The following is a 24,925-nucleotide window of genomic DNA, read 5'->3' as shown; positions in this document are numbered from 1 at the left end:
TACGGGGAGACCAAAGCCTCCCTGAGCGAACGGAAAAACCAATAAACCTCATCCGACAGAGACCACCCAGCACAGGGAGGGGCGAGCTGTCATCCAGCAGCTTTTCCTGCTCCCGAACCTCCCCCTCGCCGCCCGCACGGCAGCAAACCGGTTAAATCCCTGTCCGGCTCGGAATCCCGCCCAGGTTTTGGCTCGCTCTCCGCACGGGCGGGTGCCCTCGGCCAGCCGGGCCGGGCCGGGCCGGGCCGGGCGGGGCGGAGCGGGGTGCGGGCGGCTCGGGTGCCGCCGGTGCCGGTGCCGCAGCCTCGCCATGCGGGTCCCGCTGCCAGCCCTGCTCGGGGGCTCGGCCCTGCTGCTGCTGCTGCTGCGATGGCGGCGGCGCCGGGCGCTCTGGAGGAAGGTGGCGGAGGCGCAGGAGAGGCAGGAGCGCAGCCTGGTGCGGATGGAGGCGGCGACGCAGCGCTTTCGGGAGCAGGTGAGTGCCGGCAGCCCCGCTCCATCCTCCGCTGGGAGCTCCTCACCTGGGCCCCATCGCCAGGGACAGCTGCTGTCAGGTGCTCTCCCGCCTCCTCGTGTGGACCCACGGGGATTTAGTGTTGTTATTTTCCCTTTCTAAGTCAATACGCGTGTGTGTGTGTGTGTACCCGTCAGCATCGCGGCGATCGGCGCTGCGGCAGGGATGGGGAGGAAACGCTGTGTGGGGCAGCGGGAGGTAACCCGTTATCCCGGTTACAGTCACGGGCAGCGAGGAGGGGAAAATCCCTGTCTGGAAGCTCGCCGTCGCCGTGGTGGGAGGCTGAGGCTGGTTGAGGAGGCAGCAGGGAGAGGCGACATGCGATGTGTTATCAGCAGAGGCCAAAGTGCAGCCGCAGCTGCAGGCAGGGATGCGACGGTGCCCTGCAGTCCCTGCAGGCTGCCCGGCCTCGGGCTGGAGCAAAGCCGCTCAGGTTCAGAGTCCAGCTCCGAGGCGTGAGGTTTGACACTTTTTTCATGATGTTTGGTAGGTACTGAAGAAACCTCTGCTGACCCAAAAAATTACCAGCCCGGGGGCTCTCTGGTTTTACACTTCCCTGTGCAAATATTTTATAGTGCCGGGAGAAGAACTGGCTCCTGGCTCATTCCTTGATGGAAAAATCTGTATAACCATGATGCCAACTCCTACTGTAGTTCAGCAAGAGCATTGCACTAAGCTGTACCGCCAGGCCTGGCCATGACCTGTCTGAACAAGGCTGTGAAAAGCTTCATTTTAATTAGTAGGTGCTTGGTGAGACTGGTCTGAACAGGAAAAAAGGCTGAGAAAGCCAAGGCTAGTACTGGCCCTGAGGGTTTCACACTGTGCTCACAGGTGTCAGGTAGAGAGGATGTGGTCTTGAGGCAGATACCACATTCAGTGACTAAATGGCAGATATTTTTGGGTGAGTTACAGAGGGGACCAAGGAGAAAGGAATAACCCGTCAGCTGAAGTACAAGTGTGACATTGCCTGTTGAACCTTTCCCATAGCATCCTTCCGTGAACCCGGTCTCCATCCTCTCCCTGCCTTTGCCAGAGCTCTCCAAGAAACTCCAAGATGGCTCCCTCCCTCCAGACCACGTCTTCTATGCCTATGTGGGCAAGGTGAGAAGCGAGGGTGGCAGGGCAGTATGTCACCCACCATGGGGCTGGATTTTTTTGGGGAGGAGTGCAACACAAGGTTCAAACCTGGCTTGAATGCTGCAGAGCTGGCACTGCTCACTGGTTAGTGGTGGGCCTTTCTGTGGCTTTCTCTGAGTGGTTAGAGAGCTCGGCGTCTGGCTGCCATAGCTCTCAGCATGGTTTGGAGGAGAAAGGACCAGCAAGCAGCATCTGCAGAGCCCACAACCTTCCTGGAAGAGCCCACACCTTCCCTAGGGAAGGTATACCTGTAGGGAAGTTGCAGAGTGCTGCTGTTGTCTCCCCTCCATTTCCAAATGGGTTGCTAAACCTCAAAAACTCAGTGTTCATGTTTATTCTCTACTTTTCCTCTAATGTTCTGATCACTTTCTGGGTTCCCTCTTTAGGACTATCATTTATACCACCTCAGAAGCTCAAACAAGAAAATAGTCTGTGATATTCATCTGAGCTGAGTGCCCCCCTTCATCACACACAGCTGGCACTATGGCCCCACTGCGTCCCTCTTGGAGTTTGTCTTGAAAATTAGCAGAAGAGCTGCCCTGATATCAGCTGTGCAGATGGGGGGGAGGAGGAGAAGGGGGAAGAAGCAGGTGTCCTTTGCAGAAGAGAGGTCATCGTGCAGTGCCATGGGCTGTGACTCACCTGTGGCCTTGTCTTGCTTTCCCCAAGGCCCTCCAAATTGCCACAGAAACCAACTGCATCACGGAGTTTCTGCAGGAAAGCGAGAGCCAGCTCCGCAAAGTCAAGCAGATGGAGAAGCAAGGTCTGCTCTATGGGGTGCCTGTCAGCATCAAAGACTCCATTGACTGCCAGGTACCACCAGCACAATTCCCCATGTATCCTGAAATCCCTATGGGTTGAAGTTTGGGGAGGGGGGGACCTCAGGACCTGGATTGACTTTGTCATAGCTGCTGTGGAATGGGCTGCCTGGACAGGAGAGGGGCTTTGTTGCCCGTCTCCCATGTGAGCCAACGGGGGAGTGTGGTCAGATTTGCCATAGACACACCTTTAACGTGTGTGTGCTGCTGGAGGTGCATGTATGCACTTAAATGTGTAGATAGAAGTATGGGGGCAGGGAGAGTTGCAGTTCTCCATCTGAAAATCTCATTGTCCTTTGTTGCCAGGGTCATGATTCCACGTTAGGGTTCATAAAACACCTCAATAAACCTGCAGCAGAGGACAGCGTGGTGGTGCAGGTGCTCAAGAGACAGGGGGCAATTCCATTTGTGAAAACCAATGTTCCCCAGTCCCTCATCAGGTAGGTGGGTGCTCTGTTCCCTCAGCATAGCAGCAGTGCTCTCTTCCTCATCTCAAAAGAGGGTTTCTATCTGGTCTCATTCTCATTTCCCACTTCTTTTTACGTGACACCTGGTCTTCATTCTTTGTGTCTATAAATTTCACTTTAAAAAGTAAACATGTTTACACTGAGGATAAAAAATATCTCTAGTTCCACATGAAATCAAGAAGCAGAAGAGGAGGAGGAGAGGAGAGAAACTGTTTTTATCTTTTTTTTAAATTAACCTCCCAGAGATGATCCTATTAACTCTGAAATGCATATTTTAGAAACATATATTCATGGAAGTTCAGCTAATGGCCTTAAATTATTCTGCCCCAAACCCCCTGCTCTATCTGGCAAGACCACTCTTGGTGTCACTGATATGTGGTGAGCTCAGCTGTGCTCTGCTGTACAACCACCTTTTGAAATGTCTTTGTGTCCTGCCAAGTGAACTCTGACAAAGCTCCTCTGTGGGTGACTATTGCCCAAGCCCTGCGCCTTCCTTAAGGTGATGTGGCAATGACTGATCACAGTTCAAAAAAGCCACACAAAGAGGTTGCCCCACTTTCAGATTTTACACCACTTTCTGGTGTAAAGTTCAATGTCAAATATCTCTGCAGCTGGCATTTGGCCTGTGCTCAAGCAGGGGCTCAGCTTTGGTTAACCTGTGGCATTTGGCTACCTGAACAGGAAGACTTTCCAGGAGGGTTGTTGTATTTGTGCTGCCAGAGGTTCTCTCTGGAACAGGTTTAATGTCAGTGAAATAAGCTGTCAGTGAATTCAGGTCCTGGGACCACCATGGAAAGGTTCCTGGTCTTCACGACCACTGTAAGTGATGTCCATGTAACAACTAGTGAATTACCTGATTGCCTTCTCAAGGTCTTTTAGTACTGACTGAGCTCCACAGCAGCAGATACCTGAGTTCCTCATTTGTAATATCTCTCTCTCTTTTCAGCTATGACTGCAACAACTTAATCTTTGGTCAGACCCGCAACCCTCTGCTGTACACCAGAAGCCCCGGAGGCTCCTCTGGTGGAGAAGGAGCACTTATAGGAGGTGGTGGGTCCATCTTGGGCATTGGGACAGATGTAGGAGGGAGCCTACGTTTTCCTGCTGCCTTCTGTGGGATCTGTGCAATCAAACCCACAGGGAACAGGCTCAGGTACTGTGAGAAATGCAGAGATATCTCTGGGTGACACCCACTCTACCAACCACTGTGCTGGGATGCTCCTGCTCCTGTGGGCAAGGGAAACTTGGGAGGAGCTGGGAAGGTCTCATTTATCTCCCCTGCCTGGGCAGTGTCTGAGCTTATGGGGGTTGAAGCATGGGTTCCTCCAGAATGGAGGTGGGGAAACCTCTTCCTCTGCCTGCTCAGGGGAAGATTCTTCCTGACTGACATGGCCTAAATCACTCAGGCCTTAGACTGTGTCTCTTGAGCTTTCTCTTGGCCCTTCCTTCCGCCAACCTTCACATTTGCAGTTTTAATTAATACTTGCTCTTGCTTAAAGCCTTTCCCTTCAATGAAAGCTACTCAGCTGCTGTGTTTTTTGTGTCTCTTTTCTTTACAGCAAAAGAGGAGTGATGTCTGGAATCGCTGGGCAGAAGGCAGGTAGGAGTTGATGTCTGGCCCCCAGAAGCAGGGCAGGGGTGAGAAGAACCCTCAGCTGCTTATGGGGAACTTTCTCCATGACCTTTAGAGAGAAGCATAGTCCCTTTTAGTGATTTTTTTCAGAGATCTGCCCCATACTGTGATTATTATTTTATTTTTTTTTACATGAGCCGAGAGGAGCTGTTTGTGTAGCATAAACAACAGTACAACCTGCTACCCACAGGGTGTGGCCTTGTTTGCCACTGCTTTGTGAGGGTGGGATTACCAGTCAAAGGAAGTGTCTGATGTTTTCCTCATGTCATGACTGACAAAGCCTTTTGTTTATTTTTTTTTTTTAAGTCATGAAATGTAGACGTCAAGGTGCATATTAATGGATAGCAACTCGGGGTCCATAATGATAGACCTGTGGGTGGGAAGACACTTGTGGCCATCCCCTGCCCAAATCTGAAAGAGGAACTGTTGACAACACTAGATTAAGACAAAACAATGCCAAGAGGTCCAGGTTTTGCAGAACATGCCCTTGAAAGACCCTTATCTGTGAATGCTCTCTTGTGGTCTCTTCCAGTGGCTGCAGCAGTGGGACCAATGGCAAAAGACGTGGAGAGCCTGGCACTGTGCCTGCGGGCGCTGCTGTGCGAGGACATGTTCAGCCTGGACAGCACAGTGCCACCCCTGCCCTTCAACGAAGAGGTACAGAACCTCCAAGGGGCCAGAGATCTCTGGGGAGAGCTGCAGGCTGAGAGCACCTGACCCATTGGTTGGCACCTGGGCAAAGCCAAGTGCTGCTTTCCAGACTTGCCCTATGGTGTGGATGTGCTGCTGGCTCTGCTGGCACCCTTCCAGCCAGCATCTCCCTCTCCCTGCAGGTGTATTCCAGCACAAAACCCCTCCGCATAGGCTACTATGAAACCGATTTCTTCACCATGCCCAGCCCGGCCATGAGACGCGCCGTCCGTGAGACCAAGCAGCTCTTGGAGGAGGCTGGCCACACGGTAGGAGCCTTGGGGCTGCTTGGACAGGGGGACAAGCCCATCCTGTGTCTTTTGACTCAGCAGTTGTTGCTTAAAGAGAAAACATTGTTTTCAGGGAAGGATGGAGGTTTTCCTGTGGGCTTGTCAGGAAATCCTCAGCCCAGCTCAGCCTGTTTCAAGCCCTCAATGGCCTCTCCCAAACAGTGCCTGTGCCACTGACACCCTCCTCTGTTGTCCTTCCAGCTGGTGCCCTTTGAACTCACAAGTGTGGACTACGTGGTCTTTAACTACTGTGTCAGGGGGATGTTTTCAGATGGAGGCAGGTCCTTTGTCAAGAAATTGTAAGTATGGCCTGGAATGGTTTGGTGGGATTGGTGCCTGTCTATAGAAATCCTCCCTAGGGTCTGGCTGGACTTGGGATATAGCTAGCAGATCTAGTGTATGTGGGTAGTGGCTGGTAGGCACTGGAGGGGCTTAATATTAAGTGACTCAGCTGCACCTTGGTTCTCTTAGAGATTGTTCACAGCCTTGGAAGGAGGCTGGGAGCTGATATCCTATAAATGCTGTGAGAATGAAGTGTTGCCCAGCAGAATGGAGCAAACCTCTTTTTGTCCCGTAGATAGCTGTTCAGAGGGGTTGGCCTGGGAAAAGCTGATGTGCTGTGATTGCTTCCTACCAGTGCTCAGCTAACCCCCCCCTTCTCCCTTTCAGCAAAGGGGAGTTGGAGAAAGGCAGCGCCGCACTGTTCATCTGGCTGGCAAAGGCACCACACTGGCTAAAAACTCTCCTCTGCTGGATTTCCAAACCTTTTGTAAGGTCCATTTCTTTCTAGTGTACAGAGTTAAACTGTATGTCAGTAACTTGTCTCCCATTGCAGTAAGGCTTTCTCATAGAGAAGTCTCTGGGCATTGTTATCTGGCTGTGGTCAGACACATCTCCAAACTGGAGTGATGCTATTTCTGTTCCTCCTCTCCCCACTTTGGGGAAAATTCACAAGTCCAGCCTGAACACTGAGGAAACAGGTTCTATTTGTGACTGAGCTGTCTCAGAGGACAGAGCTGGGATTCCTGTAATTTTATTTTCTCTTTCTCCTGCTCAGGTGCCTCGACTTTCAAGTATCATAAGAAGTATGGAAGAGAAGTGAGTAAATCTGAGCCTGACAAATGTGTGAAATTTTGTTTTGCAGCACTGTTTGCTACATTATTGATACTGCTGCAGCTGCACATGTCTGAGAAAATGCAAGGGTGGGAGCAAACAGAGCAATTTGTGTCAACACCATAACCCTGCTGGGTTTGGAAAACTGTTCGGAAGTTGAGGGTGGGAATGAGAGCAGGGTCACAGCTTTTTGCTTAGGGAGAGGGAATGAAATACGGTGTTGGCTTCAGCACTGATTAATGCATCCGTTATACCAAGAGATAGGGACCCCATAAGGCAGAAAGGTGTATGCACAGAGAGGGATTCCTTTAATTTGGTTTGCTTCCTTTTACAGCACAGTGGATGAAGTCTGGAATCTTCATCAGGAAATTGAGGTAAAGTATTACAGTTTGGGGTTAAATAATTTTTGTTTGATTTCTCTTTGGGAAGAGGCAGATTCAGCACTTAGCATGGGTAGGAGATGATCAGGTCTTTGGTGATGTAAGATGGGAATACGTCAGTCCTCAACAGATCTCACTTGGATGTGCAAGTTCTCAGCACATTTAAAGATTAGGACAAGTTCATGATGCCAAATCAGACCTGATTTTTTGCCACCTGCACATAAAAATGTAGGCCATCAGGCTTGCCTTTATTTCCCTTTTGGTTTTCCAAATCACCATGTGTCTGTGCACTCAGTCTTTGCCCACCTCCAGTTTACCAGGGATAGGGTGCTTTGCGAGCTGGGAGGAATATTGTCCAGGCAGCAAAACATTGCTGGATTTTAGCAGGATCAGGCCCGATGTAGACTGTTGGCTGTTCCCAGAGGATGCCCAAGGAGAGCCTCAGCCAGCAGCTGTGGGACAGTACCTCCACCCCACTGATCACCAGCACACTTTCTCCCCAGGACTTTCGGCACCAGTTCATTGCCCAGTGGAACAAGCTGAATCTGGATGTCATGCTTTGTCCCATGCTGGGCCCAGCTCTCGGCATCGGATACCCTGCAAAGCTCTCAGGTAGGGGGGCTGGCAGGGGACCTCTGCTGTGGCACTGTGCCAGTATCCATGAGCAGCCTTCCTCCTCCCCTCACATCCCCAGGAGCAGGAAGAGCTCAGATCTTGGGACAGCTGCAGCCCAGCCATGGGGTGCACCTGGAACAACCCCCTGGTGTAGTGGGAGCCAAAGGGCCGATTTCCATCCCTCAGCCAGTACAAGTACCCCATTAGCTGGAATCTCACATACAGAGGAGTGAAGGCTTTCCCTGTGCAGGCTGGCACTGCAAGCTCCCCCTCTCTCCCAGTGGCAGTCAGCTACACCATGCTCTACAACGCCCTGGACTTCCCTGCTGGCGTTGTCCCTGTCACGCTGGTGACAGATGAGGATGAGGAGCAGCTGAAGGGCTACAAGGGATACTATCGGGACTGGTGGGACCGCATCCTGCCGAAGGTGAGTGGTGCCGGTTTCTCCAGGGGTCCATGGAGCTCCCCCATCCCTTCCCCTGGACATCCCCAAGCCCTCTCCCTCTCTCTGTGCTGCAGGCTTTTCGTGGCAGTGTGGGGATGCCCGTGGCCGTGCAGTGCGTGGCTCTGCCATGGCAGGAGGAGCTGTGCCTGCGCTTCATGAAGGAGGTGGAGACCCTCAGCCTGAAGAAGAACAGTTTCTTCTGAACCCCAGGTGCTCAGCCAGAGCAGGATCCCAGCTAACACCAGCGTGGGCTGTCCTCTGGTCTGACCCACAGGATTCTTGTTCCCCTCGGCAAGGATGCAGTGATGGCTGGGCTGGCTGCTGGCTTTGGGAACAAGGAGAAAGCAAGGCGAGCTGTGATGTGGTGGAGCTCTTCCAATCATTGTCCTAACATAGTAATTTTTATTATCTGAGTGGTATTTCAAGTCTGTGTTTGTGTGTGGGGTCAGGGTGGATTTTAATCACCCCAGGGAAATATAAGAACATGAGCTTTCCTTTACAAATGGGGAAACTGGGGCATGGGGCCTGGTTCTGTCTGAGATGCTCAGACTAGACTGCTGGAGTGCTGTGGGAACAGGGATTTTCCCCTCTGTTCTCAGCTCCCTGAGGATGTAATCTGGCATTTTCCCTAGCACAGACCAGCAGTCAGAAGGGAAAGCTGAGCCTGCGTGCAGACTCTGGCAAGCAGGGATGGAGCTGGCCCACTTCCCACAGCATAGGGCTGCTGGCACCCTGCACGGCATGAAGGAGAAATCATGGAATTACGGAACAGTTTGGGTTGGAAAGGCTTTTAGAGATATCCCCTTCCACAGGCACCTAGACCAGGTTGTTCAGAATCCCACCCCACCAGGTCTTGAGCACTGCCAGGAATGAGGCATCCACAGCTCCTCTGGGCACCCTGTGCCAGGGCCTCACCACCCACAAGGAAAGAATTTCTTGCCTCTTATCTAAATCCACCCCCTCTTTCAGTTTGAAGCCTGTATTGAGCAGCATGCCAGGGTCAGATGGACAGCAGACAGCCTGCCCTACACATCTCCCATTTGGCCCATACCAGGTTTTCCAGCAGGATTTTCTAGCCACTGGCACTGGGACTGGAAGCACTGGCTGCTCCTGGCAGATTTCCAGGGATGTTTCAGAAAGGAGTACCACAATGCAAAAGTGTTTTCGTAATGTGGGAATGTAAAAAGCAGATTTTGACAAAAAAAAAAAAAAAGAAAAAAAAAAAAGGTCTGGCAGAAATAATGTTTGAGTTTGTTTGGGTTTTTGATTCATTACTGTAGTTTAAGCCATGCAAAAGCATGGAGTGTTTTCACTCCATGGGCTTGAGATAGTGTTTATCACAGCCAAGGAGTAAAGCAGCCCCCAAGGACCCCCATTTTTTTATCAGCAGGCTTTGAAAACAGGAGGGAGGGAGCTCCAGGCATCCTATGACTGAATGCTATGTAGAGCCAAGCCCTGAAGAGCCTGGGTGTGGTTACAGGTGTTTTCTTCCCACACAGAAAATGCTGGATGGAGTTATATGTTTATTTTAGAATTCAAGCCTGGAGGACTTGTCCCAGGAAAAGCAGTGCCACGTGCAGCCCTGCTCCCAGACCCAAGCACATATCACTGTTAGTTTAACCACTCTCTCCCTGGCACAGAGGTGTGCAGGGTGTAGGAGTCCAAGCCATGGAGCCACCAGTGAACCTGAACCTCTAATTATTCCTCACTGGAAGCTCTGAGCAAAGACCACCAGCAAGCCATGTCCATGGGACAGTGCACCAGGCAGAGCTGGAGCTGCTGGGTGGCTCTGGGGACTTGAGGCTGCCACGAGGGCCAGCTGCAGGCTGCTCCCAGCCCAGCCTGGGCAGCAAGAGACTGCTGTGAGTGGCAGCACTGAAGCACTAAAGGTTGGGAACCGGCAATGAAGACCAGCCAGAGGGTAGAGGCTGGTGACATCCACACTGAGTTGTTTGGCTCATTTTGTTGATGTCCAAATAGGGAGGATCCTCCTCAGTTTTACAGTCAGCAGATTCGCTGCAAGGTCTCACATCTTCCTCAAGCTTCCTCCTTCCTGCTGCCACAGGAATAATCCCATGGACATGTCTGTAACAGGCAAGAAGGTAACATGATATAGCAGCACGATCGCTGGCTTCAGTCCCCAAACAAGACCACTCCACCAGAGAGCAATGGTTACTCTGGACCATTGCTCTCCCCTTACAAGCTGTGCTATCCTGCTGCCTGCAGCACAGCCACCATCTCTCCAGATGTAGGGGGGTTGCTTTGCCTCTTGGTAATAAGCTCTCAGAGGCATTCCCTGTCCCTTCCCTGTCAGCTTGCAGGTGCTTGAGAACTGAGAGAAGCTTAATATTTTCAGCCTCTCCTTTTCACACTAAGCCACAGAGCAGTCCTGGTCAGTGGGAGCACTTGTGGCAAGGGGCAGCTGGTAAGACGACATGGTTCAGTTCCTTTGCATTCTGCTGGCTGGAGGATGGGTTAGAAACAGGAGAGCGGACTCTGGATCTATCAGAGGGGATTTCCCAAAAGCGCTCGCCCTCTGGCTCAGGTTGCCAAAATGCTTTTCAGAGGGGCTTTTCTTGAAAAGGATACAGAGCAGTCACTCCTTGAAGGCACTTTCAGAGAGTTCCTTCCACCCTGCATTTCCAGAGTCACTGTTGCACCTTCCTGCTCTTGGCTCTCCTGAGCTCCCATCTCTCCACAGGCACATTTCTACTCCCTACACGAGGTTCCCCAGGACAAGCAGAACCACAAGCAAGCCCTGTTTTCCCAGGCCCACAGGGCTGCAGGTGATGCTGTCTGAGGGACAGGGATGATGGCTGAGCACTTCTTGTTACTGGGTTGAAGTAATTAATTATTACACGTGGGTCTAGCAGGGCCAGACCAGAGCTGGGCTTTGCTGGCATCCAGCTCTGTGTGTAGCCAGGTACAACCACAGCCACTGGCTTGGGGAGACAGCCCTGGGGACGCCCCTGCCTTGGGGAAACTCCCCAAGGCTGAGTAAGCTGAGCTCACTGCTTTGCAGCCTGACCCACAGTGCTGCTCCAGCAGCCAGACCCTTTCAAAGTCCACGGTCTGCAAAGTCCATTCCTGAACTCTGTTAAAGCAACTCTGCTTCAGAGCTGATCCTGCACAGCAGGTGAGTGCAGAGTCTGCATTCATCAGCCCTCCAAGGAGTAGTTGGGAGAGCCAGCAGCTGGACTTAAAAGACAGAAATCATGACCCAAGAGCGACTGTGGCAGGTCCTGGATCCATCCTGGGGAGATCTTCGTGTCCTCTCAGCTCTGCTCTGCAGCTCAGCTGCAGCTGTGGTGCTTCTGAAATGGCTGGGAAGGAGGCAGCTCCAGCAGAAGATGGATGAGGCAAGGAGGTCTCGGCATCTGGCCCTGGAGAGAATGGAGAAGGCAGCTCGCAGGCTTAAGCAAAAGGTAAATTTGGGGTATATGCAAGGAAGGGATTATAATTTGGATAACCAAAGAAATGGGGGAGTTTTGATCAATCCCTCTGTGAATGGTGGCTGGGGCACAGGCATGTTTAGTGAGGGTTATCACTCTCCATTGCCTCAAAAAGGCCCTTCCGCAAAAGACAGTGCAAATTAAGTATTTCTCAATACAGACCCATTCAGGAAATCCTAAGGATTAAAGAAAAATTTGAGTTTGGGACCTTCTCAATCAGGTCACCCCCCAGATGTCCCATGCCCATTCTCCTCATCCATCCCTGCTGCCAAGCCTTTCTTCTCCCATCCTGTGTCCTCTGCCTCTCCATAAGGATCTGTCTGCCCCATCATCCTCAAAGTACAAGGTGGTTCCACATCCTTCCAACATCTGCACATCAGTAACCAAAAGCCATTTCCTCGTGGCTATGCCCAGGTAAAGAAGCACATAGATTTTGGGAGGTCAGGCCTTTGGAATTGTCTTAAACCCAGAAGAAATACCTCCTGCTATCCTTTTCTTGGAAAGGAGATTGCAAACAGCCCACACATTTTTTTTTTCCCCTTGTTAATGATAAATTTTAGCTGGTTGGACTGGTATTCAGTGAGTTAGAGTTAGAAAGGGAACGAAGGCCTGTAAGAGAGTAAACACATACGGGTCAAACCACTTACAGGCTCATGCAGCTCTCCAGTCAAGGTGCAGTTTTCTGCCTGTTTTAGTTTTGGTTTTATGAACAAAGACTCAGCAAATTCCCCATCCGTAAATTCCCCACTCCAGCACACACCATGCTCTGTGGGAGGTCTGCATGTCTACAGGGCATATATCCTAAAATTTTCCACTCAAGGTGATTGCCGGGCAGATGTTAGAATAGGGTGTTTGCAGCCTTAAGGAACCTTTTCTGTCTTTTTCTTCCCTCTGTACCCAATTCTCCACCCTTTGCAGAACCCAGGCACCCAGACCTCACAGATCCTCTCACTGACAATGGTGGAGCTGGCAGAGAAGATGAAGGAGGGGTCCCTGTCCCCAGAAAGTGTCCTCTACTCCTACATGGACAAAGTGAGTGATACTTCCAGCATGCCAGAGATGCTACAGGGCTCTCCTACAGTGGGACTTTCAAATTAAAAATCACCTCATTTGCTGAGAGAACCAGCAATGCTGGGGATTACAGTTTTTGGTACTGTGATATCTGAAGGGTGGCTTACAGGCAAATAAGCAGAACAGAATCCAGGGCAGAAAAATATCTCAGAAAGAAACATATAAAGTTTATAGGCAAGATCTCAATAATGCTGAAGTTTTGAGAAGGTGGAAAATTCAGCTTGAAAACTCAACATGTAACATTTCCGCCCATTCATCTGTCTTGCTTCTCTTCTCTGTTCTGGAGAGGCTTTGGAGGTGAATCAGGAGCTGAACTGTGTGACAGATTTCATTCATGGGTGTGAGGATCAGCTCCAGAAACTGAAGAAGCAAAAGGCTAAAGGGCTTCTCTATGGCATTCCCATCAGCATCAAGGACCACATTAACTGCAAGGTACATCCCCAGTTCCTCTGCCTTTTGCCTTGGGCCTGGGAACAGGCCAGGATGTCACATCCTCATCAGGACTGGCTAAGAATTCTCTTAGAGAAGGATGTTCTGGATCCAATATTTTGGGATCAGCAAAACTGCCTTTCTTATTATAAAAATTTTGGTTTCTGCAGAAACTTCTAACCTGTTCTGATCTGGTTTTCCCTGGGATAGTCAGGTCCTGTTCTGCCTCTGAGAAAATTTAGGTGGGAACTTTGGCACAAGAGGCATCACAAATTAGGTCTGTTTTTGTCACAGCTCCAAACAGCATCTCTCCTGCACCTAAAGAGCTTTATTTCCCACCCCCAAGGGCCACATCTCCTCTGCAGGGATGGTGAAATTTCTGGGCCAAGTGAAGGAAGAAGACAGCGTCATTGTCCAGGTGCTAAAGCACCAGGGGGGGATCCCCTTTGTTAAAACCAACATCCCACAGACCATGATAAAGTAATGCCATCCTTGCCTTAATGGAAACACTCTGACACTTGCCTCTTACTATCCAAGCTAATCACGCATGTTAATTGCCTCTTTACTTCAATCTAAAATTATTTCTCTTGCATTTGATGCCTCTTTCTTCTTAAATTCAGCTGTCCCAACAAATCTATTTCATGCCAACTCTACCTTAATTCCACACCCATCCCTGTACAGCGCTCTATGCCCTGTATTTATGGTTTGCAGAGGCAGAAGCACCTCACTCACCTGCTGATCTTCCTCTCCCCAGCTACGACTGCAGCAACCCCATCTTTGGCCAGACACTGAACCCTCTGAATCCCCAGAAGAGCCCCGGGGGCTCCTCGGGAGGGGAGGGGGCTCTGATTGCAGGGGGAGGCTCTATCCTGGGCATTGGCTCGGATGTGGCTGGCAGCATCCGCCTACCCTCCAGCTTCTGCGGGCTCTGCGGCCTCAAACCCACGGGGAACAGGCTCAGGTACATCCCAACCTCTGTCCTCTTCTTCCACCCCCCTTGGAGGCTGCCACGTGTCCCCCACACTTGTAGTGCCCATAGTTTCCTCCAGGGTTAAGTTGGCATTGAACTTGCTTCGTTAATGATGCAAGATGACTTCAATCTGTATCACAACAAAGACTTACTCAGTTTTTAATAGCTCTGGCCAGGAAGCTGGAAGCAAATACTACAGGATTATCTTCTTTTCAGATGTTTTCCTTACAAGCTTTGCTTTTAAGAGTTTTCTGTTTTTCAGAGGTGGTTTGCCCATAAATAAAAAATTTGTTGTAGCAGGGAAAAGAGATGATAAATACTGTCCCTAGCAGTTTCCAGACCATGTAAGTCTTCTTCATAGTCTAGGAAGTGTAGAGTCTTTGCAGGAAATTTTGCCTTCCTAGATTTGGTTGGGGGCAAATGGGAAGTTTGCACCTCAGCATGGTGACCTGCCCTACAGCCTGCTGCTAATCTGCTTCTCCCTTTATGTTCCCAGCAAACAAGGAGTTGTTTCTCCTCTCATAGGAATGCAATCAGGTAAGTCCATGATCACGTGTTATTACATCAAACCTCTGCCTCTTACATCTCCTGCTACTAAAATGCCAGCTAGTGTGCTTGCTCTGCTCTGTACCTCATGGCCAGCCAAAGTAGTGACCTATTAAAATAGCCTCAAGTTATGACATTTTTCACCATTGTTCTGTTCTGTGTGGTGGCCGGTGTTGGCTGAACCTCAACAGGGTGAAATCAGTGCCATGATGGAATGGAATCAGGCAGTGCAATGCATAGCAGGAGAGGTGTGAGATGTGCATGTCAAAGGCTTGTGATGTCTCGCTGGAGATGGTGCCAGGAGACTCTGACAGCTTCAGCTGCTGCTGGGCAGCGTTGGCAGGAAGGCTGCAGCCCTCTGTCCTCAACTGCAGGAGCCTGGCCCAGGAGGTCATTAGGCTCCTTCGGCTGCCTCTGCTCTGAGGCTGACAGATCACTCCTGCTGGACCTCCTTGCTCATTACACTCATTCCCCACTTCTTTCCCCTGACCTGAAACTCCCCCGTGCTGGAGCCCCACCACTAATTCTGTGACAGCACCAGCCCACTTGGCTGCAGTGACAGAGGCCCTTTGTGCTCACAGTAACAGGGATGCTGGGGCCCATGGCCAGGGACGTGGACAGCCTGGCCCTGTGCATGAAGGCGCTGCTCTGCCAGGAGATGTTCCAGCTGGACCCCACCGTGCCCCCCATCCCCTTTGATGAGCAGGTAAGGCTCCGAGGCACTCCCATGTCTCCATCTGCCCAGCACCGAGCACAGTCTCTGGAGATTCTGATCCAGTTTCATGTCCGAGATAGCGAAGGACCCAGGGAAACACACATCCTTGTGGACAGAGGACACCCAGCATGAGTGACCCCAAGAAGCAGCCACACAGCAGGGCTGGCAGGCAGGAGGTGCTGTCATAAAGATCATACCAAGGACCACTGCTGCAGACCTGTGTTCTGGACAGCACTGCTTTCCACCAGCCCTGTTCCATCATTCCCCCAAGCCAGCAGACATCAGCTGGTGCCTCCCTGAGCCCTGGGAACCATCCAGCCTTGCTCTTCTCCTGGATACAAGTCGTGGCTCCTCTTCCCACAGGTTTACACCAGCTCCAAGCCTCTTCGCATCGGGTATTACGAAGGAGATGGTTACTTCCAGCCCTCACCTAGCATGAAACGGGCTGTCCAGCACACAAGGAAGCTCCTCCAGGATGCAGGGCATACAGTGAGTTCCCCTGCCTGAGGTTGCCTGGAGCTGTTACCCTGCTCCTACTGAAGTCTGGATAAATCACTTTCCATGCCCACCTTTGCTCCCCATTTAAAAAAAAAAAAAAAAAAAAAAAAAAAAGGAGGCAAATGCAACAGCTTGTTTTCTAAACTGGAGTGATCTTTCTAATATTTCTGGCCTAGCAGATGTGCTAATTATGTTCAGATATCTCCAAGTCACCCCAAGCACTGTTTTTTTCCATCATACTTGGTGTTCATATAAATATCAAACTCAAAACAGCTTCCATGATCCCTCAGCTGTTAAACACAGCTTATAGATCTCTTAGTGGGTAAGCAGAAAGGAGGCTGGAGCAGTTGACCCTCCAGAGACTTCTTCTAGCCTACATTTTTCTGTGGTTCCACCAGTGCAGATTTCTATATGGTAGCTGCTCCAATGATGCAAAATAATTCTAAAAAAAAAAAATAAAATTGGTGGTTAGAAGTTTTTAAGAATTGTTCTCTAAAAATGTGGAGGAGTAGAGCCTGTGCCAGGTCCCAGTATGTATTAGTGCTTGGGATAGGACTAATAGGAAAGGCCAGCAGGCAGATGAAAATGAGGCCTTGCTGTCCTAGAGCAGCATAGGTGGGTGTGAGTTTCCCACCACTTCCCACTGACCTCTGGTGACCACTGGTGGGGCAGGGAGGCTCACAGAGGGCTCTGGGAGTCATTCACCTTTGCCACCTCTTGGACAGGGATGGTTTTCTTGCAGCTTGTTCCCTTTGCCCCGCCGAAGATTGACTATGTGGTGGACGAGCTGTTCACCAGAGGGATTTTCTCAGATGGGGCTGCCCACCTGCTGGACTGCTTGTGAGTAAAACCCCATTGCTGTGTGGGCTGTGAAACCTGCAGTGGTGAGGCCAGGGCCTGCATCCAGGGCGTTTATGTTGTGCGTGTAAACTGAATGATGAGCTGCAGAGGAGCAGTTTCTGGCAGGGTGACTTCAGCACATACACACAGGTAACATAGGTGGTGCCCTCTCAGCCACTCTATCACATCAGCATGCCCAAGGCTGTGAGTGACCCACCACTGCAAAGCCCCCCAGAATTCTTATGGCCCTGATGACACAGGCAGTAAAGTACTGATTTATCTGTCACTTTTGCAATGAACATTTATACCTCAGCATCTATTGCTCAGTGTTTTCTATTGAAACAGGTAGATTTTGTCTTCTAGCAACTCCCCTCCAGGACAAACCCTGCCTTGGGAGCAGCACTGTTGCTACTATTGCTCTGTGACTTGTCTACAGGTGACTTGTCCTGACTGTTTCACTCTCTGCCCTTCCAGTAAAGGAGACATCGTGGATCCCAACCTGAAATCCCAGTACAATACTTACAGGCTTCCTGCTCTGGTGAAAAGAATTTTGGCTACAATTTTGAAACCCATAGTAAGTATGTGGATGTGTCTCACCTGTGTTATAGGAGATCTGCAGGGTGGGGAGGTTTCCTTTTGCAGGGAAGTAAATTTTACCACCCAGGAATGCTTGGCTGCTTCATGTTAAGTGCCTGATGGGCTTCATAATGAAATACATCTACTTTTCAAACCCAGGCTGAACTTATCAAGCGAGTCTGACAGCAATTTGTGGGAGTTTTGCGTAGTTTGAAATATGATCCTTTCTCAGGAAACTTGTGAGCATATAGCTCTTCCAGCAATGAGCTCCAGGAGAATGGATATCACTATCGAGGATCTAAACAGCAGTCCCACATCCAGAAGATGTTCTCCAGGAGTAGTGGTGTGGTCTAGAGCCTTGTTTGTATGAGTTGTAGTAATTAAATGTGCAAATTACTGTGAGAGTAAACCCACTTCACTGGAACTGGCCTGTCCTTCAGAGCCACTTCTGCTAGGACAAGACAGATTCCCAAATTGCAGTCACAGGGTAGCCAGCTATTCCAGCTGCATTTTTGTTGACTAATCCCAAGCTTTTTCTCTTTCCTCTGAAAGTACCCACGAATTGCTCGGGATCTCACCGCTCTCTGTGGAGTGGGGTAAGACACACTGAGATAGCTCTGGAGAAGGGGGATGTGCCTGGCTGTGCCTACCCCTTCATGCAGGTGGATGCCAGCTGGCTGTGCAAAGCCACGGGGCTGTGTGGCACAGGCTGAGCCAGATGAGTGTGTGCTGCTTCTGCACCACCTGGGCTCATCCAGAGCCTCTCAGCCACAGGTTGTTTTAAGAGCTTAAGGATGTTCAGAGTCACAGGGCTATGGTGACTCCACGGAGATCAGCACAGGGAGATAAGGGCTGCTTTCCCCATCAGGTGGTACCCAGAGCATCAGGGGCCAAGTTAATGCAGAGGTCTCTGCCTGCACGTGCAGTGTGGTGTGAGGTACCTGCGCATCCACAAGAGGCACAGGCACACCAAACTGGTAGCAAATGAATTCAGAAGATTGATTTTTATCTAAGTCTTCTGGCATGCTTTAACAAAATCTCTTTTGATGTACCTGTAAGCATGTGTGCTCCAGGAGTTCAGCTGGGTGGTACCATTGCTTGTTCCCAGAAGGGTCATGCAGTTACCTTAAAAATGGGCTGTCTGTGCATTTTCTTAATTGTTTTCTGTTACCACAGTCACAAAGCTCATTAATTCTGCCACTTTTCCAGATCTGCCAAAAACCTCTGGGACCAGCATGGAGCAGTGGCGGTAATGTTACTTTTACTTTATTTTTCTTACTATAGTGAGAGGTCTCCAAAGTTTCTAAGCAACTGCTTTGCACTCTGTGATGGACTTAGGGTTGGAAATTATTCACCATACTTTGCCCTGCATTGTCTAAGCAAAATCAGCTTAGGAGCAGCCACTAAAGATGAGGCTTCACTTTGTCTTTTCTGTCTCTTGCTGCAAATTTTTCATTTCAGGTATTAGGTGTTATTGTTCTGAGCTAAGGCCATGCTCAAGCTATCAAGCAGCGACAATAGAAGTAAAAAATTTTGTATATGAACCCTGTGACTTAGGTAGCTTCCTTATGAACTCATTTGAGACCAGGAACCTCAGACAGGAAGCTTTTTCCTGGACAGCTGCATCTAGTGCTGCCACAAGCTGTCCAGGTTCCTCTTTTAAACCAGCTGAGTTTTATGCTTCAATTTAGTTTTATTGACAGCCTCCTCTTGTCTCTCCTGGTGGTTGGAAACCTTCATGTTTCCTCTGTTCTTTACTCCCTTCTAGTTTATCCTTATTTTATTTTTGTCCTTGGATTTAAATAACACCTCTCCTCTCTGGTATTTTCCGCTCCCTCTATTTATAGAGAGTATCCTCTTTCAGCTGGTGTTTTGCAACGCTGAAGAGGCTGTTTTGGTGTCCTCCCACAAGGCAGGATCTGTGCTCCCTGGGACACCCTCACAATCCTCCTAGAGGAGAAACATCCCCCCAGCCTGCACCACCATCCTCTATCAGTGCCACTCACCCCATAGATGTGCACTGTGGTCTGACAAATTATAAGGCAGAGGAAAAACTCCTAAAAAGTTTCCTGGTCACTGGTGGGAGTGTTTGAAATGAAATGGGCATGGGGTTTTGTTGTTGTTGTTTTTTTTTTTTTTTAGGTGAAAGCAGATTCCTCTCCCACTCCTGAAAATACCCCACAGAAACCCAAACCAAACAAATAAACTTAAAAAAAAACAAGACAGACAAACCAGCAAAACACAAAAACAGAGCCACCACACACACACACACACACAAAAAAAAAGGCAGAAGGAAAACACTTGAGAAGATTTGAAGGCTTCAAAGATATTTTGAATTGTTGCAATTCAGTGAAACTGTATTCACATGTTTTTATCTACTGCAAACAAGAGCTGATTCAAAACTTTTGGCTAGTGACCAGCTTTTCTCTCAGAAAAAAAAAAAAAATCAGGTTAGCTGCAGTGACTGCATTTCCTGGAAACAGATCTCATTTGTTGAATTTTCAGCAGGAAGGATCTCAGACTGCAGGTGGAAATTGTGGTCTGACTTAAAAATAGGCCCAAGGCCAGGTCTTTTGTGAGAGAGCTGGAAGACACTTGAACAGAAAACTTGCTGTGAAAGGGTTGTACAGGACAGGGACTGAGCCATGGGACAGATGTGTCCCTGTATGCAGAAAATAGCTGCAGAAACAACTGTGCTGTGGTTCCATCTGTGTCCATCTACTGAGACAAAGTGGGACATCTCTTTGGGGATGGATTCATTCATTGCCTGATGTTCAGCAAAGCTGTGGCAAACCAGACTGCAAATCTGGATCTCTTTTGGAGCTGCAGTACAATCCTGAAGCTGTGCCTACTGTGGGGGATGTCCTGGGGCTTGCCCATATGTCTCTTGCTGCTTCCTTTCCTTACCAGTATTCTCAAGGAAAATGAAAGAAGGTTTTGTGGGAGTATTTTGGGTTCATGTTTTTCAATACTTCTACCAGAATAGCCTAAGCTTTTAGGAAATGTGACTTTTTAGTCATCCATTCAACTGCTGTTGATCTCCATTCAATATAATTCTAAAGCAAAGCTGTTTGTGGAAAGGATTGGGTTAATACTCAGATAAATCAGTTCTGAAACACACACCTAGCATTAATGTCTAGGTCTGGGCAGCACATGGTATTCTGACAAGAAACCTAAAAGTGGAAGCACAAACTCCCTTGACCTTTTCAAAGCACAGCCCAGATTTTATCTTATTTTTTTTGTTGTTGTTGTATCCAGGAAGGCTTTCTCCCTCCTTTTCCTCTGTGTCAGCATTGATCTGTCACTGCTGTCCAACAGACACATCTGTCATCTTCTCTGCATTTTTTCCAGGCTTACCGCACTGAATTCATCACCAAATGGAGGGAGCTGAGGCTGGATGTGATCCTTTGTCCTGCCCTGGGGCCAGCCTTCAATCATGGCTATGCTGGGAAGCTCTTTGGTAATGTTCCCTGAGGAGTCTCTGCACACACCCATCACGTCTGTGGGCAGAGCTGCAGCAGGATACTTGGGTCCCCTGCACATTCCCCAAACCATGCACGGTGCTTGCTCTTCCCCCTGGAAGAAAACAAAGGAGAGGCCTCTGGGTGGGTCTTCTCACACCGCTGCTTCATTTGAGCTGAAGATGTTTGGATAATTATGAGGCAGCAATTAGTGGTCCCTCTGTCCCAGGTGTTCATTGGTGAGTTTTCCCCGTTTTTCTGCTGCAGAAAGCCCCAGTTACTCATGCAGCAGAGTGGCAGTGAGGACAGCTGTGGTAGACTTTGGTACAGGACCAGGCTCTTTTGGATGCAGCTGTCTCACATTTCCCAAGACTCTGCAAACAGCAGGAAGGCTCACTGGGTGGGACTTGCAGAAAAAGGCCCTTTTTTATAGCTTCCAGCAAACAGTCAGGGTCTTCCATCCCTCTAACAATGACCTTTTGGGATCCAAAAAACCATGGTGACGTTACATAACTGGACGTCAGGAATATCTTGAAAAAATAGCTGGGATTTTTCCCCAGGGATACATGCAGACTCTGAACTGATCCCTCCCAGAGCACATCTAATCTCCACACAAATGACAGGTAAAGGCACAGGTCCCTCTCTGCTCTCTGGCACTCAAACCTCTCCATCAAAAGTCCCTTTGAGGCAGCACATTTTCAGGGTCTCCTCTGGACCAGCAACTCCAGTCTGCAATTCCTGCAGCTTGGGTTATCATCTGAAGATCATTGCTGGCCCAGCACATTAAATTTTGCTGTTCCGCATGCTCTGTGTTCCAGCTGCAACCTCCTACACCAATTTGTACAACGTGTTAAACTTCCCTGCCGGGGTGGTGCCGGTCAGCACGGTCACGAGAGCTGATGAAGAAGAACTGAAGCACTACCAAGGGCACTACAGGGACCCCTGGGACAAGAGGCTGAAAGAGGTCAGCAGGAGAAGTGCTCAAGTCTTAGCAAGCAGCAGTGACACCTCTGGGACATTGTCTTGTGCACATCTCCTAGTGGGAGCCGTTTTAGCAGCGCAGTTTGCATTCCCTGCTCCAGCAGGGCTGGTGTTTGTCAGCCTGGCAGCTGTGCCCTGGCTTGGCTTCCTCTGCCCTCCCTTCCTGCAGTGTCCCGTGCCTGCCCCGGTGCCCTGACTCAGCACTGTCCTTACTTCACAGGCTGTGGCAGGAGCCCTGGGGATGCCCGTGGCCGTGCAGTGCGTGGCTCTGCCGTGGCAGGAGGAGCTGTGCCTGCGCTTCATGAAGGAGGTGGAGGCTCTTGCCCGTGGCACGAAGAGAAATGTGTGATTTCTGGGATTTCCAATGTGATGGCTTTTCACTCCCTGCCCTTCACTCCAGCCACCTTCTGCCTGATATGAAGCAAAGTAGATACTGAGTGGAAAACTCTGAACTAATGTTTTAATAAAGTGGCATTAAATTTAGTTTAGAAATAGTCAGCAAGAATCTCTTCTCCGCCTAAACTGTCCTTCATTGTTAGAGTTAAACTGAGTAAAAAAAAAACAAAAGAAAGGAGTTAATGCTGGACCAAAGCGATTATTTGTTGTGTGGTGTGAGACCAAAGAGCTGTTTATTGCAATATTTTACTTCCAACAGTGGGCAGGAGCAGATGTTTGGGGGAAAGTATAACCTGGTAAGTGCAGAATTCCCTCTCTGGCTGTGCCAGTGTTTGGCCAAGAGACTTTTTGGCAAAGACTTGCAGTCAGCCCATGGGTTTAAATAGCTGCCAAGAGAGCTCTCCTCCACAAACTTGTCCCCTTCCTGAACTCATTTGCTGTCTAGATCTCCACACCATCCAGCAGTTTAGCTGTGCAGGGAGTACTGCAAAGCTTAATGTTCTCTGTTTAACCATAAACTGAGACAAATGTTAACTGGTCTGTCATCACTCCTATTCCTCATTGTTTCTTCCAGTTAAGCAATGGGAAAAGATGGGTGTTTATTGCCTACAACCACTTCAGGGAAAACTGAGAAAGCATTTCTATGGCTACACTTAGGCATTCCACTGCTTGGTGCTTCCAACTACACTGTGACAATCTTGGTGTGCTGTTTCTTGACTCTTCACTCTCGAAGTGGAAGAAGAGGCTGGAGGCCAAAGGGGGAGGGATGAAGGAGATGCTTTGAATAAGCGAGTGTGTGTTGAAATAAGGTACGTTCATTAGCAATGACGATTATGGTGATTCCTTCCCCAGGCGTGCCAGGACAGAGAGGGGGTGACACTGCCCTGGGTATTCATCTGCATCCCTCGGGCTGTGCAGGAATGCTGCAGTCATCCAGCTGCCTGCGGTGGCCACCAGCAGGTCTGAGTCACACAGGGAGCATGACAGTCACACAGCCTGACTCACCACCCTCTGACCCGTGTGTTCGGAGCAGGGAGAAGCTCCTGGCACACCCTGCTCAGAGGAGATGCCCTGCCTGTGCAGGATTACTGCTGGGGGCACCAGCCATGGAACCTCAGCCTGGGAGAAGCCTGTGGAGTGACCATGACCCTCTCAGGCCAGGAGCAAAAGGTCTTGAGCTGTCCTCTCAAAGGGAAGATGGGAGCTCCCGATTAAACGAGTAATCTGCCCAGGTAGCATTGCTGGCTAGACCTGAGTATGCACAGACCTTGTTTTGCAAGGAAAAGTCTGTGTCCTTCACTCCTGTATCCCTCCATATCTTTGCAAGGCTGAACCAAGTGAAAAAGTCCTGTTTCTGAAAGGAATTTCTCCAGGTATTCTTGTGCTCTGCTTTCCAACTGCTCCTTGTTGATGGCTCTAGAAGGGATTTGCTCATCCTCCTGCTCTCCTCTCTCCTGTCTCCAGCCAGTCACTGGATCTCAGGATCCTGCAGCACTTGCTCCCACACCCAGCAGCCAAAGGGAATTTCTCCCTGTGATCCAGCAGATGCTGAAGTAGAGAACAGGGATGCTTGGATAAAACTGGCACTGAAGTGGATGAGGTAGAGAAGATATCCAGAAGAACGATGAAAAGGTGTGAGGGAAATAAGATACATGTTTGGACCTCATTTAGGGGTTTGTTCAGGAATTTACAGATCAGGTAAATGCCTCAGCTGGGCAGACAGCAAAGCACCTTCCTGGGTAAAATTTAGGGCCCTTCTCCAGCCAGGTTGTCCATGACATCAGTTGCCATTGCTGCATAAACATAAGGAAATTGGGGAGGGTGATGCTGAGAGCATTCTGGTGAGGTCAGGTGCTGAAACACTAGCAGAGAAAAGCCCTTAGCAGGGCATAACATCAAGTTTTCAGGGGAGTTCTTCCTCCAGGCCTCCTCCAAGCTGGAGAAAGAGTGTCAGCCCCTTCCACAGCCACTTGCAGCCCTGCTGCAGCTCCTCCTCCAGGAGCTGCTGGCTCAGGCTGTGCAGCCCTTGCAGACCTGCATTGTGTGTTTGCACTGACCAAAGTCCAGGCTTTGCTCTCTCTCAGAGGATTATGTACAAATGCTGCTTGGGCCAAAAGGGCTCAGTTTTTACTGGTTTCTTTCATCCTCAGCACAATATCCTGGCTGTGGTCTTTGATCATTTTTCCTCCTCCCTCTTGATTTTGGTAATTTAAATCTGTCCTCCTTAATTCGCATTTCGCTCTGTGGCCAGATAAATAAACAACAAAGCTGAGAGATTGAGGCATCACAAAATCCAGGTTTTTAATTTGGTATTCCTTTATTTTGCACGAGTTTTCTTCAGTTTGCAGTTCACATTGTTGCATAATCACAAGACCAGGAGCAAATAAAACTCCCTAGAAGGACTAACACCGACAGAACATGCGTAGTTAAAATGGGTCAGGTGTCTCCTTGCAGTATCCAAAACACACAGAGCTCTCTAAGTAGCAGGCAGTGGCAGAAAAAATTAGGGACACAAACATTCCCAGGATCCCAGACATTCACTTCAAACAAGTTTCAAGGAAGGTGGTAGTCAAAGAAGCTTGAAGCAAATGTTAAAAAAAATGGGTGAAATGAAACACCTGAACATAACAAAGCTCACCCTTGAAACACAAAAAAAACCCAAGAATTAGGGTTGGTACATCTTTCACTCTGCAACAGCCAAGCTTGGTCTCAGTCTGTTCTTTATTTTTTTTTTCTTTCCTGTTACTGTTCTCCAGCTTCCTACATTCCCTGCTTGCCCACGGGAGACCAGTGAAAGCCCAGCTTCCTGCTCTAAGATTTGTGCCCAGTCATGGAGCAGCTGGGAACATCCCAGTCCCTCACCATCAGGGCACTGAAGTCACAGCTGT

At 49.5% G+C, this 24,925-nt stretch overlaps 2 protein-coding genes across 2 annotated transcripts; both read left to right on the top strand.

The window, feature by feature from the left end:
- Positions 1 to 310: 310 nt before the first annotated feature.
- On the top strand, positions 311 to 8,481 carry LOC134046644 (fatty-acid amide hydrolase 1-like). The gene is made up of 15 exons (XM_062497307.1): positions 311 to 475; positions 1,502 to 1,615; positions 2,321 to 2,464; positions 2,776 to 2,909; positions 3,883 to 4,089; positions 4,496 to 4,536; positions 5,102 to 5,226; positions 5,403 to 5,528; positions 5,751 to 5,848; positions 6,219 to 6,318; positions 6,607 to 6,647; positions 6,997 to 7,036; positions 7,546 to 7,654; positions 7,939 to 8,084; positions 8,177 to 8,481. The coding sequence occupies exons 1-15, from the start codon at positions 311 to 313 to the stop codon at positions 8,303 to 8,305; spliced, it is 1,719 nt and encodes a 572-aa protein (XP_062353291.1). The 3' UTR covers positions 8,306 to 8,481.
- A 2,836-nt stretch (positions 8,482 to 11,317) lies between these two features.
- LOC134046655 (vitamin D3 hydroxylase-associated protein) lies at positions 11,318 to 21,990 on the top strand. Its single transcript, XM_062497327.1, has 15 exons — positions 11,318 to 11,527; positions 12,473 to 12,586; positions 12,914 to 13,057; positions 13,401 to 13,534; positions 13,809 to 14,015; positions 14,521 to 14,561; positions 15,152 to 15,276; positions 15,649 to 15,774; positions 16,526 to 16,623; positions 17,098 to 17,197; positions 17,752 to 17,795; positions 18,409 to 18,448; positions 20,551 to 20,659; positions 21,479 to 21,624; positions 21,862 to 21,990. The coding sequence occupies exons 1-15, from the start codon at positions 11,318 to 11,320 to the stop codon at positions 21,988 to 21,990; spliced, it is 1,767 nt and encodes a 588-aa protein (XP_062353311.1).
- The last annotated feature ends 2,935 nt before the right edge of the window (positions 21,991 to 24,925 follow it).

This window comes from Cinclus cinclus, chromosome 8, assembly GCF_963662255.1.
Source record: "Cinclus cinclus chromosome 8, bCinCin1.1, whole genome shotgun sequence".
NCBI lineage: Eukaryota > Metazoa > Chordata > Aves > Passeriformes > Cinclidae > Cinclus > Cinclus cinclus.
This window is presented reverse-complemented; position numbering and strand designations above follow the sequence as displayed.

Coding starts and splice junctions, on each gene's coding strand:
- LOC134046644 (XM_062497307.1), top strand. CDS start 311: ATGCGGGTCCCGCTGCCAGCCCTGCTCGGGGGCTCGGCCCTGCTGCTG. Junction 2,465..2,775: donor AAGACTCCATTGACTGCCAG/GTACCACCAGCA, acceptor CTTTGTTGCCAG/GGTCATGATTCCACGTTAGG. Junction 4,537..5,101: donor AATCGCTGGGCAGAAGGCAG/GTAGGAGTTGAT, acceptor GGTCTCTTCCAG/TGGCTGCAGCAGTGGGACCA.
- LOC134046655 (XM_062497327.1), top strand. CDS start 11,318: ATGACCCAAGAGCGACTGTGGCAGGTCCTGGATCCATCCTGGGGAGAT. Junction 18,449..20,550: donor ACCAGCATGGAGCAGTGGCG/GTAATGTTACTT, acceptor CATTTTTTCCAG/GCTTACCGCACTGAATTCAT. Junction 20,660..21,478: donor CTATGCTGGGAAGCTCTTTG/GTAATGTTCCCT, acceptor TCTGTGTTCCAG/CTGCAACCTCCTACACCAAT.